Source organism: Sycon ciliatum, chromosome 6 (assembly GCF_964019385.1).
Source record: "Sycon ciliatum chromosome 6, ocSycCili1.1, whole genome shotgun sequence".
In the NCBI taxonomy this organism is placed as follows: Eukaryota; Metazoa; Porifera; class Calcarea; order Leucosolenida; family Sycettidae; genus Sycon; species Sycon ciliatum.
Window position 1 is genome coordinate 26,109,308 of NC_088648.1, and position 18,065 is coordinate 26,127,372.

Here is an 18,065-nt window from a genome sequence, read left to right on the forward strand (position 1 = left end):
CTCTCTCTCTCTCTCTCTCTCTCTCTCTCTCTCTCTCTCTCTCTCTCTCTCTCTCTCTCTCTCTCTCTCTCTCTCTCTCTCTCTCTCTCTCTCTCTCTCTCTCTCTCTCTCTCTCTCTCTCTCTCTCTCTCTCTCTCTCTCTCTCTCTCTCTCTCTCTCTCTCTCTCTCGTCTCTCTCTCTGTCTCTCTCTCTCTCTCTCTCTCTCTCTCCTCTCTCTCTCTCTCTCTCTCTCTCTCTCTCTCTCTGTCTCTCTGTCTCTCTCTCTCTGTCTCTCTCTCTCTCTGTCTCTCTCTCTCTCTCTCTCTCTCTCTCTCTCTCTCTCTCTCTCTCTCTCTCTCTCTCTCTCTCTCTCTCTCTCTCTCTCTCTCTCTCTCTCTCTCTCTCTCTCTCTCTCTCTCTCTCTCTCTCTCTCTCTCTCTCTCTCTCTCTCTCTCTCTGTCTCTCTCTCTCTCTCTCTCTCTCTCTCTCTCTCTCTCTCTCTCTCTCTCTCTCTCTCTCTCTCTCTCTCTCTCTCTCTCTCTCTCTCTCTCTCTGTCTCCTCTCCATCGCTTTGACGAACAAACGGATATTCTATATCCTTCCGAAGTAGCTCAGTCACTTCGCTCAATCAGATCCAACAGTCATGTTGTCTACATATTACGACTCGGGACAGTCAATATGCACTACTGAAAGAGAAAATTCGACCAAAGAACAAGCTTCACAGTTCTCAGAACATAATTTCTTCCCTCACATCTTCAACACTACAGAGGAGGTCATGGTCGGAGCTGCATAATACAGCAACACAGCACGACCTTTCGAACAATAGAATATTCGAATGTTACAGCCTGCATTCGAGTATTCTTCCTGGTGTCGGTATTCTAGAATATTCTGAGTATGCGAATATTCCTTTGCATCACGAGAAGCACGTAAACACAACTGTTAAAAAAGTCCTGGCTAACACACACCCGGCAGCAGCAAAACACACACACTGTCTGGACAAAGAAATACACATGCCAACTCCACCAATCAGTCCAATCCTGAACAAATTCACGCAGAAATGCATGAAGGGCAGCTTCAACGGAGCGCAACATGTGCGCGAAATAATTATGTGACTTTACAAAGACGGTATTAAAATGGGGTCATTTGGAAAAATATAAAAATAAGCAGCATGCTACGCAGGCCAACAAACGTGGACAAGAAAGCTGGAGATTGATAGGGCTCTGGAGCGCGAATGTGAGCGTGTGTTTGTTGGGCAACTATGCTGACGTCACCAGCTGCTGTATTTCACTCTCGTCTAGCTGCCGCTGGTAGTAGAGACCTGGGCATGGGAACACACATGCATGTGCGCGCACGCACACACACACACACACACACACACACACACACACACACACACGCACACACACCAAATCATACAGCATTGGATAAGAGATGAGAAGGGTCATCAGGCACATGCAATCAACATGTACATGCATGTGTGACTGAACTCCAGCGGCGATGAATGAAACCCCCACCTTGCCTCATCGTTGGCGATGTGTTATGTATGGAGCCGTAAAATGGTGTACTGTGGGCAATGACTTGTCACTCGACGTACTCATAGCAACTCACTACAGCACATACGATTACGCCATTCACACCTCACTATTACGTCATTCACTCCTCACGATTTCGTCATTCACACCTCACTATTACGTCATTCACACCTCTATCCATCTTGCGAGGACTCAGTTTGTTGCTGAAAGTAATTGTCACTAGTACACCATGCATCCACATGGATAAGTTGAAGCAAATCGCATACACTACAGCATTACCAACTTACGGAAAGTGAATAGCGTTCCGTAACTCCAGAAGATGGCCAGGAAGTACCCCACCACAATAGGACAGGTAATGAGCTGCACAAGGCCGAACCAGAATGTGATGCAGAGGATCTTCCCCATGCTGTCTCCCTTCATCACTGTGTTGCCGCATGGCAAGAAGAAGCAACTGAGCATCGTACCTGCACCGGTCGCAACGCCACAGCACAGGAGACAGACACGACAGTGGCAACGTCAGCTACGGGCGAGGAAACGACACGTGCTCTGCACGATTTTAAAATTCGTAGTGCAGAGATTACCGAAGGATGCATCCAGTGTGCAGCTGACAGTGCTCAACACCGCGGAGGCAGAGCGTAATGCACACCGAACAACAAGAGCAAGCAAGGCTAGCTTGTTGGCTAGTTCGTGTTGCCGGATGGTTGTGTAAGCATGCACCTCTGAGAGTAGCGACGAACCAGCCTTGCTTGCCCTTGTTATTCAAACTATGTAGTCCAGAGATTATTAAAATTAATACGGTTGGGAATTTGGGCCAGTTGTTCATGTTGTTGTCGTCGTCGTCGTCATCGTCGTCGTTGTTGTTGTTGTTGTTGCTGTTGTTGTTGTTGTTGTTGTTGTTGTTGTTGTTGTTGTTGTTGTTGTTGTTGTTGTTGTTGTTGTTGTTGTTGTTGTTGTTGTTGTTGTTGCGTCAACGGCCTTTGTGTCGTGTTGGTGACTGATCAGTTGTTTCACCCCCTCAAATAGATACGGGCAATCATTCACAATCAGCAAATTTTCACCGTACATTCAATTGTTTATTGTGCTCCAATCACATGAGAGCACAGGAAGCCTCATGGCTGTTTCAAAGTTTAAAGTCTAACTTGGTGCACCGTCCGGAATGCACGCTTTGGGGGTACAGTGAAGATCGGATATAACGACCTTGCATATAATGACACATTGAGTTTAGCGACAAAATTCTGCTGCCCAAGTCGTTTAGCAAGTCCTTCCCATACAGTCATTTTAGATCGGGTATAACGACCTCGAAAAACAACGACAGATCGAATTTACTGACACTTTTTCAGTGGTGCCCGAAGACTTGAAAATACATCGAGTAATGTAAAAGCCATAATTATATATTATTATAACGAAGTGCTAATTCTAACGAGTTAACGAGGAGAAATCTGTTGAGAATGCGTGAGAATCGTTACCTTTCGTAAACGTAAATCAGTCAATTTTGGGAAATCGTTATAATTGCGCCTCGTTAGAATAATGGCTTTTACAGTGTTACGACTTTCATACACTTCAGCTTCTATCAGGCGAACTAGCTCGCATGGAACATTGCTGTGTCACGTGCGCGGACAGTGTTGTGCACGGTACACTGTAGCAGAAGTACGATGTACATGCCGTCGCATTGCAGCGGTGTAGTTGCCGTGCATGACTTTTGGCTTGAACTATGCGTGCAAGACACATGAACATGCGCATCTGTGATCCATACGCATCGTACTATGTGCATGCACATCTGCAATACATTTCTGTCATTTTGATATACATGTACATATTGCATACTAAATGTGAAGATCGGGTTAAGTGACAGGTCGACTATAGTGACATTATGTTTTCTCCCGAAGGAGTGTCGTTATAGCCAATCTCCACTGTATTGTGACTCCACTAAAATCGGGTGACTCCACTGAATTCAGTTGGCCCTACTGAACCCAGGTTACTAAAGAAGCGAAGACCGCTACAGCTGCAGGTTAGAGATACAGCATTGTGGCCGGGATGCTACAACCCGCTTACCGATTCCGGGAATGACGCAGTTGATGCTCAGGAAGAGGATGACGGGACAGATGTGGAATGCCGGAATGTAACGCAGGTACTTGACCGTTCTTTCCTGGTTTCGCTCATAGTCCAGGCCTAAATTGAATCCCGGCAATTGCTGCTGCTGCTGGTACACAACTGAACAAAGCACAAGCACACAAACAGACCCACGTGACCCACGCTGTGCTACGTATGATGAAATGCACAAGACGCTGATTTCACGGGACAAGGGGCTTTGTCCAGAAATCAAGTTCGCTAAATGGCGATTGGGAAGTGTTTTTGCTGATTTTTTTGTCAAAGACATCTTTTTAGGATAACGAAGCCTTCGTAGTGAAGACGGTTGTGGTGGTGGTGGTGAGGGTGGTGGTGGTGAGGGCGGTGGTGGTGAGGGTGGTGGTGGTGAGGGTGGTGGTGGTGAGGGTGGTGGTGGTGAGGGTGGTGGTGAGGGTGGTGGTGGTGAGGGTGGTGGTGGTGAGGGTGGTGGTGGTGAGGGTGGTGGTGGTGAGGGTGGTGGTGGTGAGGGTGGTGGTGGTGAGGGTGGTGGTGGTGAGGGTGGTGGTGGTGAGGGTGGTGGTGGTGAGGGTGGTGGTGGTGAGGGTGGTGGTGGTGAGGGTGGTGGTGGTGAGGGTGGTGGTGGTGAGGGTGGTGGTCAGTAAAGCTCTGGCAGGATCTCTGTGTGTTGTGGCCGCATGCAGTTGGTAATGTGCAGCTAGGGAATTTGAAAAGATGTCCAATACAGCAGTACAGTCAGACCTCGCTTAACCGCTCACATCCGTTTTCCACAAAAAATATCCGGATAGGCGAGCGAACCGGATAATCGAACACACATACTGTATGTATGCATGACATATGCTGTAAATCGGTAACCAACGATTTTCTTCCGGATGGCGAGGGATCCGGATAAAAGAGGATGGGATAAGCGATGTCTGACTGTATACACTCATGCCTAGGTTATCCGGAGTTCAAAGTTACGGGCACTCCGGTCTGCCGGGCACCCTTCGGACGAGTCTAAGTGGAAATATTAGAGAGGTTCCGCATAACGTAATTACGTTAGTAAAAACGTAGTCGATATACGGAAAGTTTTAAACTGCATGCACATCTGTGTTCCGCCATACGGATTTTTCAAATCACGTAGCTGCCCTTGGCAACTTCGAACGCGGCAGTGCACGACCAGATCGACCTGGGGAAAGAGTCATAAATTTGTACCCCAATTCACTTACGGACCAGCTACGTTATCAGAGCCCTATCTACGTACTCTACGTAGACAACTTTCCGTAAGTGGATTGCAAACTCGCGAATTCACGGGTTTTCCCGCCCCCTTACGCAAAGTTGCTCAACTTTACGTATTGCGGAACCTCTCTATTACCACTCTTCTGGAAATAGTCACGCCATATGCCATATATCTCAGTATGGTTTCTCCCCATCAAGATGTATGTGATTGGGAGTTACGGGCATGCAGTGCCCGGTCCCGGACCACACGGATAAACAGAGTGTGTGTATGCGTGTCGATGCTTACCTGTGACTGGCTGGGCGACGTATGCGGGTGGGTCACCGCCGCCTCCACTTGATGCAGTCGGTTGCGCTGTCGGCAGTTTGGCGCCAGCCGGGTACGCAGGCGGTGCGTCCTTTGAGTCCGACATGGCTTTCCGCGTTGCAGTGAGTGCACCTCAAGTTCTCTGTGAAACGGGGCTCTGTGGTCAGTGCAAAGCTGGCGGTGACCAGTAACACCTGATGCAAGCAATGTACACACCAGTTCCAAGAAAAAAAACACGACTGTGTTACAATCCTTTCCCTGTGCAAATATTATATCTTTTTCGAAGTATACTAATCAAAAGCGATACCTGACCTCGTGAATATACTAGCTCTCAATCACGTTTTTGTGTGTTTTAGACTTTTCGTCTTGAAACTGCGATGGTTCCATCATAGACAACGTGCCTTTCTTCTGCCAAGTTCTCAGCTTCTGTTCTTGCTCTCTATTCTTGTGATTTTCCGTTTCACCTTCACGGTCGCAAATGCACCAAATCTAGGAAGGCAACAGGAATGTGATCTGGCACTTCTTGAACCAAAAGGCAATGAATTGCTCGCGGATTTTCGCAGTGCATCCACCATGTTAATGGGTGCTATAATACGCCCGGGCTTCTCGTGTAAACCATTGCAAACGGGCGTTACCAACATTCAGTATGCATGGCTGTCACGTACCGTGCTGTAAGACCACACAGTTTAACCGGTACGATCGTTCAACTAGTAAATGCATGCATCCATACATCGTCGGCACCAGTTTTGAAGAACAAATCGAACATTTGCTGAGACAAACGTTCACGTTACGATTGTAGCGTGTAATGCATGTTTTGATTCTGGTACACCATCTTATTGTCCGGTATCTATACAACCGATAATTATTGTTCATGGTGATCTTTGAATGGTAAAAAAACTAAAAATGCAGTTTGCTAGATCTTTGTTCGGATATCACTTTAGCAGATAAAATGATAATACACACCCGGTCACTCTGTAGCCGTTATAGATTGCGGTGTACTTGCTGTGTACTTGGTGAGTCCTATCGATTATTGTAACATTGATCCTGCTAACACGCTTTATAATAGCCTCTAGCCTAGGAGCCTAGGAATCACTATTTCTGTGATGTAGTACATGTGCATAGTGCAAAAGGCTAAAAATAAACCACTGGCACTGAGTAATAATTAATTATTTTACTTTCATTGATTGACTCGTTACGTAGCATAGTGCCATTAGTGGGCCTACAAAACACTTACCACCTGCGTGCCTTTTTTGACTGAGTTTCGCTAGCGCTTTCTAGTCCCCCTATACAAACAGGCCCTACACTCGGGTGCTGCTGACGTGAATCCGACTACAACAGCTTCTACTTGCTCGGACACTAGCACTCAAGTAGTCAAGACTGAGCGCAGTGAGTGCGGTGGCGTGCGAGGGAAAGAAACAGATTGCGCCCACGGCCACCGCGCTAGTGCCTAGTATGGGAAGCGGACAAACAGGTGATCTGGAGATACCTACGCTACAGACTGCAGTACCGTAATATCAGTGCTACACCTCACGGGCGTTGTGCCTGATCCCGACTATCTTCTCAGTTGAAGAAAGTAATCATCAGTCTGAAATGAGTGCTGATGGCAACTACCGTCACATTTTATACTTTAGTTAGCTGTAGTTTGTCATGTACTGATGTAGTATGAGCGAGACGACCCAGAAGAAAAACGGAGAGGAGAGCGCGTGACATGTGCTAGGCGCTAGGCAGCTGGGCGAACAGTTACCTTCACTCGTACTCGTGTAGGCTACACTACAGTATGTCAGCCATCTATCTACAAACGGCCTGGGCATGGAGCCTGCTGCCCAGTGCTGGTAGAACGCCAAAGTCTCCAACCCAGGCTAGAACTCAAGCAAATCATCTTGTCACGTCCCATTGCCACTACTAACTAGCGCACTGAGTCTGTGCCACATAACAGTATCAAACTGATTTTCATGGTCGGTTTGACTCCACCATCCATCAATGATCAAGGCATCATTCCATGGGATCCAGGCCAGGTCACTGAGGTCAGCCCTTGTGAAATGACGGTAGAACGTCTGCTATGACCTGTTTGTGTCTTGTGATACCGGTAATGCGATCGAGCGAACCACGTGGTCATTTAATTTTTTATTTTCTCATTAGTTCTTGCTAAACATTTTTTTAAACATTTTTTTCATTTTTCGAAAAGAAAAGATTTCCAACACACTTGCAATATCGATCAACAAGATCCTGTACGAGTACTGTTTGTTCTCAAAATTACTGAACGACTTTAGCAAGTTTGGTGTTTATTATCTCAAGGACGAACAACATTAGTCAGTTGTTCGTCCCGAACTCCTTTCCTTGAGCAAGCTAAGCCAAGCCGTTGATTTGCCAGTTGTCACGCCGTGTTTTCTCGGCATCGTTCGAAATTGCATCAATCCGAGAATGAGAAATCTAGAACTGCTTCGGCCTGTTGTGCACCGCGCTGCGTCTGCACTGGAAAACGTGAGATGTCTGTGTGTAAATCTGGACGTGGGCCACGTTTACTGCGTGAGCGACGAGAAAATCTTCATCCTGCGTCCCGAGACTGGAGAGGTGAGCGTCCCGTGATTCATCTCGGCCAATTATTTTCATCTTCCTAAACTTATTACAGTGCTGCTTATAAGCGATTCAGACTACGGCCGAAATCACGTGTAAACTTGAATTTCCATGGTGATACAGTCGTGTTTCAAAATTTTATGCACGATCCCTGATCAAAAACGACTGAGTCGTAGAAACGTGGTCACAGTTGGCCGTAGTCTGAATCGCCTATTTAATGAAATCCGATCGAGTGAGCCAGCTTGGCGCCTTGCACCAGGTCACAGCCCAGTACTCGCAGGTCTAGGGCAGCACAGCGCCCGGTGCGACTCACGTGATCGGATTTCATTGAACAGCACTGAACATGAACATTAGGCTGTCATCACACCACGGCACAAAGCGCTGCGTCTACGTCCACGTTAGGAGTTTTGGTCGGTTGTCATGATGATCTGTATACGGGGTGAAAACGGGAGCAGAATAAACGGGAAACGTAGACGTGGTAGGGACAGGGGGGGGGTATACGACTTTTTGTATGAACGTGCGTATCTCCCCCCGCCTTTTTCCGAGCAGCCCTGTACTTCGATGTACGTGCGTTCAAATTTCTCCAAAAACATGACTGCGTGTACGCGTCAAGAACTGTGGCTGTCTGATGACACGACCACCCGTTTTGGTTTTTTCACCGTAGACGTAAACGGGAGTCGGAGAACGTAGTGTGATGACGGCCTAGCGGAGGATTACCAAGAGGATTCGCGTTCGTGTTTGCACTCCAAGGAAAGTCGAACTCAGTGACGGAATTCGCGTTATGAGAAGGATTAGGAAACAGAATCCGCCCATGCATGACGTTGACACGTCGTACATTGTGTGCAGACAGTACAGCGTAGTAAATTTATGACTGTCCTGACATGAATCCTCAATTAGCGTTTCGACTATTTTCTGAACGAAAAATGGGAAAGTTCGCCATCCAGTTCGCGAACCGAAAAATGTTCACGAACGCGAATTTCGTCTTGCTAATCCTCCGTATTGTGGGTACAATTCGCCTGTTCATGAGTATTCAGATCTTGCTCAGTCAGAATTTTTAAAAATTGTTTGGCACAAAATGACAATGAGCTCTGGCTGCTCAAGGTCTGGGTCACCACATGACCAAATGAATCAGAATCAGGGTTTTATCGTCTGCCAAGCCACGTTACGTGGCAAGCAGTAGCATTCGGCCTTTCAAACTCACGTGCGTACTTTATATTCTGCTTTCTGTTGGTGCAGGTATTGGCTGAGATTGACTTCACCGGTATTGTTGCGCCCGTCGGCAGTGAATCGCCTCGCAACACCGTGGTGGGTTGTCACTACCTTTCCGAGTTGCGGCAACTAGTGGTGGCGCTCACCGGCGGTGATGTCGTTTCCGTGGAGACGATGATGTGCGACGCGGACGGCTTGCCGGACAGCAAGTGTCTGGACTGCGTGGGATGCATCGACGCTGGAATCGTAGCTATGGCCTGGAGTCCGGATGAGGAAGTAAGATCCGCTCTCCGATATTTATGCCATCTCCCCGTGGCTCGTGCTGTATTTAAAAAAAAAAAGCCACATGACCACTGAAATGCTGTATTTACAAAAAGTCACACGACCACCGAAATGGAATGCTGAGAGCAGTTGTATGTGCAGCTGGACCTGTATTTTTAATTAACGACCACCGCGGCGTGATGCACAGAAGCACTGGCATGTCGCGGCAGGCGGTCTTTCTTCACAGGTCTGAATGTACATGTATGCTCGTTTCATCAGTATGCATGCGGTCAATAGGACGTGGGATGTCTGGTCTCTCAACACGGATGGTATCAGTTGACCTCACAGTATTCCTTCACTGTGTGACTGAATAGTAGTGCTGAGTCCGGTAGCATTTTCTTCGGGTATCGGGTTCGGGTAGCACTGGTACCCTATCTAGTAATGTTTCCATGGTAACACCACAATGCACCCCTTCCCTTACAGTACACGCTGGGTAGACATGCGGAGTATTACATGAATTTGTACACGTGCACTGTACGTGATGTCATCTGCGACTTCGGGTTTTCCGGTACTATCCTGTACCCGTCTTGCCGAAGTCCTCACGGGTAGCACCGGTACCCGACTACCCGTGCACACTACTTCTTACTAGTGTTGGCTTGTTCTACCAATCCCTTCACAGTACTGCCCTTCTGGCTCTGTCACACCACATGCATGCCGCCAGCATGCCCGGGACATAAATAAAATAATAAATTTCACGGTTCGCGTGAGACTCGGCTGGAAGCCCAGGACATAGCTGTTGGGAAATGCCAAGGCTTTTGCTGGTGTCACCAGTATTATTGTTGCATGCCTTAAATATCTCTGTGGCTTACCGGTATAAAACTTGTTGAATCCCCCTCACAAATACACACACGCGTACGTGCACACACACAACACACACACTCATCTTATTCTATATCCTCTCTGCCATACCCTCCTCATCTTGTGTGATCAGGTCGGCGCCTTTCTCACTGCGGACGGCAAGCTGGTACTGATGACGAAGGAGTTTGACTCCCTTGCCGAAGTTGTCGTTGAAGTGTCCGAGTTTGGTGCTTCGGCTTTCGTCAATGTAGGCTGGGGAAAAAAGGAAACCCAGTTCCATGGATCGGAAGGCAAGCAGGCAGCAAAGGTCAGTGCACAAGTTCCCTTGTGGACTTCTCTTGCTATTGTAATGTTCCACCTTCCCCCCGGGGCAATAGTACTTTTTTTTTATGCACACTAGTACATAGTCCTAACACATTGACACTACGTGTGTATGGCAATAGGCCTAGCCAGTCTATGGTGTGTTCTAATGCTCTTGGTATGATCCTGCCAAGCAACCAAGGTAGAAAAGCAAATCAAATGTAACTAAAGTCGGCTGCTCCTACAGGATATTTGTTGATTTTATGTGGGTATGTGTGATTGTGTTGAGAGACTTATCTCCCCCCCCCCCCCTCACTCACTTGTGAGGTATTCGACACTACATGCATTATGGGCGAAATGGTGGCCCGCCGATGCGAATATCTCTGCTTATTATTGTGTTTGTCCACACGTCGGCCGCGAATCCGGCTAACTCTTGCTGTCATTTACACTTTAGCTTTGTCGGTATATAAACCAGTATCCAGAGTTACCCATTACTGTTTTTGATGATCGTGTAGTACTTAAAACTCAGAGTTAAAACACTTTTTTCATCCTCTTAATTTTGTAACTCTTTTTAAAATGTGTGATTGCATGTTTCAGGCGGAGAAGAAGCCGGTTCTTCCCGTACGACCGTGGGATGACCGCACGGCGCGTGTTAGCTGGCGAGGAGATGGCCAGTGCGTGGCTGTTTCGGCCATCTCAGCGGAAAGCGGTAAGACGGTGAACAATATGTACATGTATCTGGACTGTATTGTCGCTAACGGCTTTGTACAGCTTTGCAAGCAAGTCACGTGATATCTAAATTGCAATCAGTAGTATAGAACTCCCGGTGCGAGGTCTACAGAGTTGTTTGAAGAACAGGCATCATGCCATCTGTACCTTTTCTTAACCTGGTCCTAATCACTGTTCTCTCTCTCTCTCTCTCTCTCTCTCTCTCTCTCTCTCTCTCTCTCTCTCTCTCTCTCTCTCTCTCTCTCTCTCTCTCTCTCTCTCTCTCTCTCTCTCTCTCTCTCTCTCTCTCTCTCTCTCTCTCTCTCTCTCTCTCTCTCTCTCTCTCTCTCCACTCTCTTCTTGTTTGTTGTGATGCAGGTGGACGTAAAGTGCGCGTGTTCAGCCGTGAAGGTGTCTTGCTCTCCACCAGTGAAAACGTTGACGGTCTTGAGCAGGCTCTGTCTTGGAAGTAAGTCACGTGCTCAACTAGGCAAAGTCATTGGGTACGCTGAGGACGTAGAGAATTGGAACTTGTGTGGGACTTATGCTATGTTCAAGAGTCGCCTTTGGCCACATGAGCAAAATGAAAAGTACCGCATCGACAGCCAAGCATTGCTTCCTTTCTTTCTGGAACCCGTCCCGTTATTTTCCGTATTTCCCTGAATATATGCCACACTGGTGTTGTATATCTGTAGGCCATCTGGATCACTTATTACATCTAGTCAGAGACTGCCTCATCGACACGACATCGTTTTCTTCGAGAAGAACGGGCTGCGTCACGGAGAATTTACCCTGCCCTTCCAGCGGCTTGAAGTGCGAGTGAGTTATTTTTTCCTTTCTGGAATTACTTTTGGCATCATGTTTTAGCTGTGTCCGGTGGAGCTGTACACGTATGGCCAGCTTCAAAGGCGATAGTAATCTGCCCACAGTTTGGCGGTGCGTATGGCTTCTGTGAATGCATGAATTTAGCAAGAACTGCTTACTAAAGTTTGTCCCATTCATTCTGCAGTACTATAATGTATGTGCATAGTAGCCCATGTTCTACGGCATTTACGAAAGTGAGATGACTACGAAATGTTTCTCAGTTTACGAATATTGTCCGCTCACACAGTAGAACTGATCCGCCGTATTGTGTTCTGTTGTCTGTGCCGTGTAGGTGTGCGAGGTCAGTTGGAATATCGACTCCTCTGTCCTGGCTGTATGGTGTGAGAGCCTGCCTGACGGTGTGGACGAGAAATCTGGAGAGCTGATCAAGCGTTCGCCACACATACAACCTCCCGCCATGTCCTATGGTAGGTTTGTGTTTCTGGATTTAGACGAACAACTGGCAGCGTAATTTATACAAAGAGACCAAGGAACTACAAGTTATGCTATACTGTCCACTAACACCACCAGTTACTAAACAATCAGCTCATGCGATAACATTGCACGGTACTGACGTTCTATAACTGACTGGCTAACAGCTCTAGCACATCTTGGATGCGCACTCCAACAGCCTTCCAACTTAGAAGGTTCTAAGTTATAGAAATAACATAAATTAATCCTTGGCTCTCCATCCGAGTCCATAACTGGCAGCTTGTTTGGTGACAGACCGTGTTTGAGTGTTGGTGTTGAGGGACCCTAATGACTTGTGTGTGACGCCTCTGGTATGTGTTCTATTCCTGGTATGTGTCCATATGTAAATGTGAGTGTGCTTGTGATACGATCACTGTTTTGTGTGCGTTTCTCTATTTCTATGATTCAGTTCAACTGTGGACGTTCAGCAACTATCATTACTACATGAAGCAGCAGTTGTGCTGGAAGAACACTGGTCTGCAGTGTGTGCACTGGGATAGTGACGCAGCGCTGCGCCTACACGTCATGGCGTCCAGTAAGGGAGCTAGTTGATGTGCTTGCCGCTGCTAGCAAGTGAACATGAACATGCAGTGCTATTCAGCCCGAGGCATGTGTGGTGTTGGGCACAGTTGACTCTGTGTTTATCAGCCATCATAGCAGTGCTATTGATTCAGCCTGGCTCTGCTGTACTAAAGACATGTGTGGTGTCGGGCACAGTTGACTCTGTGTTCAGCAGCCATCATAGCAGTGCTATTGATTCAGCCAGGCTCTGCTGTACTAAACGCATGTGGTGTTGGGCCCAGTTGACTCTGTGTTCAGCAGCCATCATAGCATTGCTATTGATTCAGCCCGGCTCTGCTGTGCTTAACGCATGTGGTGTTGGGCCCAGTTGACTCTGTGTTCAGCAGCCATCATAGCAGTGCTATTGATTCAGCCAGGCTCTGCTGTACTAAACGCATGTGATGTTGGGCATAGTTGACTCTGTGTTCAGCAGCCATCATAGCATTGCTATTGATTCAGCCCGGCTCTGCTGTGCTTAACGCATGTGGTGTTGGGCATAGTTGACTCTGTGTTCATCAACCATCATAGCATTGCTATTGATTCAGCCAGGCTCTGCTGTACTAAACGCATGTGGTGTTGGGCACAGTTGACTCTGTGTTCAGCAGCCATCATAGCATTGCTATTGATTCAGCCCGGCTCTGCTGTGCTTAACGCATGTGGTGTTGGGCCCAGTTGACTCTGTGTTCAGCAGCCATCATAGCAGTGCTATTGATTCAGCCAGGCTCTGCTGTACTAAACGCATGTGATGTTGGGCATAGTTGACTCTGTGTTCATCAGCCATCATAGCAGTGCTATTGATTCAGCCAGTCTCTGCTGTACTAAAGGCATGTGGTGTTGGGCACAGTTGACTTTGTGTTCATCAGCCATCTTAGCAGTGCTATTGATTCAGCCAGGCTCTGCTGTACTAAACGCATGTGGTGTTGGGCCCAGTTGACTCTGTGTTCAGCAGCCATCATAGCAGTGCTATTGATTCAGCCAGGCTCTGCTGTACTAAACGCATGTGATGTTGGGCATAGTTGACTCTGTGTTCATCAGCCATCATAGCAGTGCTATTGATTCAGCCCGGCTCTGCTGTACTATGGTACAGGCATGTGTGGTGTTGGGCACAGAGTCTGTGTTCAGCAGCCATCATAGCAGTGCTATTGATTCAGCCCGGCTCTGCTGTACTATGGTACAGGCATGTGTGGTGTTGGGCACAGAGTCTGTGTTCAGCAGCCATCATAGCAGTGCTATTGATTCAGCCCGGCTCTGCTGTACTATGGTACAGGCATGTGTGGTTCAGTGCATAAGTACAAGTACACGGTGACTCTGGCTTTAGCAGCCATCATAATTATATTGCAAAGAGAACCTCTGTATGCTGAAAGATGTTGTTTATACCCAGCTTCAAGTGTAGCCAGGTATCTAACATGCCATGCCTCTGTAGAGTCCTCAATGTCGGTGTGATGACTTTTAGCTGTTGTAGTGGGTAGTGACTAAGCACAGCAGCTGTATGATGCCGGTGGTCCTGAATGGGTCTAACATGGTGTGTTGTGCATGCTCACTGTGGTGCTCAGACGGTGAATACGGTCGCTATGACTGGTTCTGGACTACATCTGTCAGTCCTGGTCTTGTTGCGGAGAACAATGTCACCGTCAGCGTCACCGATGGAGGTAAGCCTGCTATGCACACACCAGTACCCATGGCATCATCATGTCTGAAGTCAGGTTTCATTTGATTCGTTTCCTTTTCTTATAAAATCAACTGTATACTCTCATCACTGTATGCAACACTGCATACCGTATATTCTCTATTATAAGCGCCGCGCTTCTATTTTTTCAACACCCCTCTACCCCGTGCTTATATTGGAGACCGTGCTTATATTTTTTCAACCAATATATCCATACAGAGCAAGAAGAAATACATGCTAGATATCATGCATGCAGCATTGATTTCCACCAAGACCGTGCTGATAATAGAGACTGTGCTTGTAATGTTTCGAAAGGTGCTCACAGTGTGCTAGTATTAGAGACTGTGCTAGTAATGGAGACCTGTGCTTATAATAGAGAATATACGGTATCTTATACTGTTCCCGTTTCATTGAGTGGCGTTATCAAGTACTCCTAACTACTCTGTATCTTACCTAAGAGTATCCATCATGCTGGCATCCATTTATTTTGTTGTGTGTGTTTGTGTGTGTGTGTCTCTCTCTCTCTCTCTCATTATTCTTTTCACCGTACAGGCAAGTTGCTTCAGACTCCATTGCGGCGCGTGGTTGTGCCACCCCCAATGTCACATCGGTCCATCGCTCTGAATAGCCCTGCAGCTCAGTGTGCAGTGTCACCCCCTGCACAGTCGGTACCTACTCGATATGCCGTGCTCCTCAGCAATGGCTGTGTTGGCTTCTACAGCGAGCAGCAACTGGCCCCGATAGAACAGCGCTCCAAGGACAAGTGTGGCTTCCGTGTCGATGACGTGCCTCCCACACATCTCGGGGATGCTAGGTAAGGCATCCGTGTGACGTTTATGCTTGTGAAATGTCCGCCTGGCTGCTTTCATGCAGAAGATCAAGGGTATCTCATGGCTGTGTCCTATCTTTATTGTGCGTTGAACTGTTCCGTGATGTTTGTTGCATCTGGATACCCCGGATGTATGTAAAATATTTGCCAATCACCCACATGCAGGTTAGAAGCACCAGGGGCTGGATCTTGGGCATATGTCAACGTTGAAGCAGGGAAGTGGCACACACCATGCACACACTCATATTCTCAGGTCCTGCCCACCTGTTCGCATGCAGATGTTTCACAGTCGTCAGATTGCAGGGTTCTAGCCAGGGGGGGGGGGGGGGGGGAGGATAGGGGGCGCGGCGCCCTCCTATAGGCCGTCGGAGTCTGACGTCACAGCTTCTTGACAACGCGTAGTTACTTGGCCAAGTGGTGACAAACAAAAGTCGCGTCCCCTGCACTTGTCGTGTATCCAGTGGCAGCAGCATGCAGTGGACACAGCTAGCATCAACGAGGAGCGCGAGAGCGAGACTATTATTTTATTTCAAATAAACTGCTACTTGTCGCCGAGTTTGTAGTTTTCGCTTTGTAGAAAAGGAGAAGTCGTGGCTGATTTTTTTGCTTGGCCACTGCTGTGCCTGTACTGTCGTTCGGCTTTACATGTAGTCGCCAGCCAAGAAGCAATGCTGGGTGTCTCTGTTATTTCTATCGCAGCGATCGCTGATTTCTTTTAGTTCTGAGACCAACCAACTCTGGGCAGAGCTCGTTTCTTTGTCCAGCGGCAAGCGAAAGTCAGAACTCCTATCTCTCAGGTGCTGGTGAACACTCAGCAGGAAAACACTGTACGATGGCTTGAGAGCGAAGGAGAAACTTCTTGAAGTAAAACAAAATTTGAAGTCGCGATCTGCACCAGTGCGCCCCAGTCAAAGTGATGTCGTGACCGTTGGAAACACGACAAGTGCAGGTGACGTGACTTTTGTTTGTCACCACTTGGCCTTTTTATTACGTGTAACTACGAGTTTTCAGGCAGCGTGACGTGGGCACTCCGACAGCCTATTCTGCTAGCGCACCGCCCTACTCATTTTTCGATTTTTGTGGTTTTTCAGTTCACGCAGCGGAAATGCGACCATAAATCGATCATTCCGGGTGCTCTGCGCACCTGTAAGTTGCATTTTTTTTGTGATCGTGCGATAATGGAGGCTATAGTGGAATATGGAAAAAATGGTTGACCAGTTTCCCCCCCCCCCCATATTTTTTCCTGGCTAGAACCCTGGATTGTACTCCTAACCGATTGGAAGTGTTATCAATCTATGCTGATTGTCTGTTGTTGTTGCTGTGTTGTCTACATGTGTATTGTTCTGTAGTATACCTCATTTGCTGGAAGACAGCCATTGGCATGGCCACTGTGTGCGTCAACTCACCTGGCTAGATGCACACACAGTGCTCGTGGCAGCCTGGGATGTAGACACGGTCGAGGACTATCTGCTCTGCCTGCGCGTCGACTCTTGCAACGGCAGTGACGACGGTGGCGCCCGTGTCAAGCTTGTCATGAAGTGAGTCTGAGTGTTCTTGCTGCTGATGCTTGCTGTTGCTGCTGCTACTGGTGCTTGTGCTGCTGTTGCTGCCGCCGCCACCACCGCCGTTACTATTGCTGCTGCTGGTGCTGCTGCTGGTGCTGCTGCTAGTGGTGCTTCTGGTGGTGGTGCTGCCCTTGCTGCTGCTGGTGGTGCTGCCACTGCTGCTGCTGGCTCTGCTGCTGCCACTGCTGCTGCTGCTGGTGCTGCTGCTGCTGCTGGTGCTGCTGCTGCTGCTGCTGCTGCTGCTGTTTCTACTGCTGCCGTCACTGCCTCTGCTGTTGCTGCTGCTGCTGCTGCTGCACACTCTTCATACGCAACACAATGCACAGATGTCTTTCTGGTATGCTGAGATGGTGGTTCTGTTTGGCGGGAATCTCTGCCCTTTCGGGACTCACTTTCTGTTTTCTATCTTTCACCTCTCCGTAGATCTAGTCTTGCCATGGAGAAGCCCATTTACAGGGTGACCTCTAACCCGGATCGCCGCCTTGCTGTGGTGCAACTCAACGATGGTACAGTGTGGAAGGTGCTGGTTGGCGGTGATGGCGGTGACGACGGTCTTGCTCTGGAAGCCTGGCCCGCGACTACCCCCGGTGGTGTGGACACTGCTCCACCGCTGACGCTGAGCCCGTACGGGTACGGCAGCGACAACAACATTGATGTCCCGAGCGGCCTGCAGCTGAGCGTTCCGTGCTCCTCTTTTGGTCTGTGTGTGATGGGTGATGAGGTTAGTACTGGTATTATACGTTCTTTGCATTACATGAACATCATCCATGGACACCTGGATCTATGTACAGTTGAAGAGCCGAGATGCAGAACCCGCTAAATCCATTTCATCACTTTTCAGGTAATGGCCTAGAAAAGTTCATTTTATGTGCAGTTGGTATCTAAATCCAAATTTGGGTTCCAGTTTTGAAATATTTCTAGTGTAAGTCAGATTTTGAATATGAAATTTTGCCTGGTGGTGCCTCTCGACCTTTTGATTACACTGAGCTGAAAATCTCACTTTCTCAAATTTGGCGTTTATCGGGCTTTGCATCTCAGCTCTTCAGTTGTTTGGCAGTCAAGGAAACTAAACGGCGTTAA

At 48.0% G+C, this 18,065-nt stretch overlaps 2 protein-coding genes across 2 annotated transcripts in view; one reads left to right on the forward strand and one right to left on the reverse strand.

Annotated features, from left to right (window-relative positions):
• Positions 1-608: 608 nt before the first annotated feature.
• Positions 609-6,667, reverse strand: LOC135819812 (protein SPEC3-like). Its single transcript, XM_065333089.1, has 5 exons — positions 6,354-6,667; positions 5,102-5,313; positions 3,565-3,723; positions 1,800-1,976; positions 609-1,298 (listed from the first exon to the last, which is right to left on the reverse strand). Exons 2-5 carry the CDS (start codon positions 5,223-5,225, stop codon positions 1,237-1,239), a joined length of 522 nt encoding a protein of 173 aa, XP_065189161.1. The 5' UTR covers positions 5,226-5,313; positions 6,354-6,667; the 3' UTR covers positions 609-1,236.
• A 97-nt stretch (positions 6,668-6,764) lies between these two features.
• LOC135819811 (putative elongator complex protein 1) overlaps positions 6,765-18,065 on the forward strand; it is a 32,288-nt gene continuing 20,987 nt past the window's right edge. The window contains exons 1-12 of the mRNA XM_065333088.1: positions 6,765-7,690; positions 8,930-9,178; positions 10,155-10,328; positions 10,919-11,030; positions 11,408-11,498; positions 11,725-11,848; positions 12,186-12,321; positions 12,774-12,899; positions 14,479-14,574; positions 15,144-15,405; positions 16,770-16,958; positions 17,409-17,706. Coding sequence (XP_065189160.1) covers positions 7,541-7,690; positions 8,930-9,178; positions 10,155-10,328; positions 10,919-11,030; positions 11,408-11,498; positions 11,725-11,848; positions 12,186-12,321; positions 12,774-12,899; positions 14,479-14,574; positions 15,144-15,405; positions 16,770-16,958; positions 17,409-17,706 — 2,007 coding nt within the window. The 5' untranslated portion in view covers positions 6,765-7,540. The remainder of the gene's footprint in view (positions 7,691-8,929; positions 9,179-10,154; positions 10,329-10,918; positions 11,031-11,407; positions 11,499-11,724; positions 11,849-12,185; positions 12,322-12,773; positions 12,900-14,478; positions 14,575-15,143; positions 15,406-16,769; positions 16,959-17,408; positions 17,707-18,065) is intronic.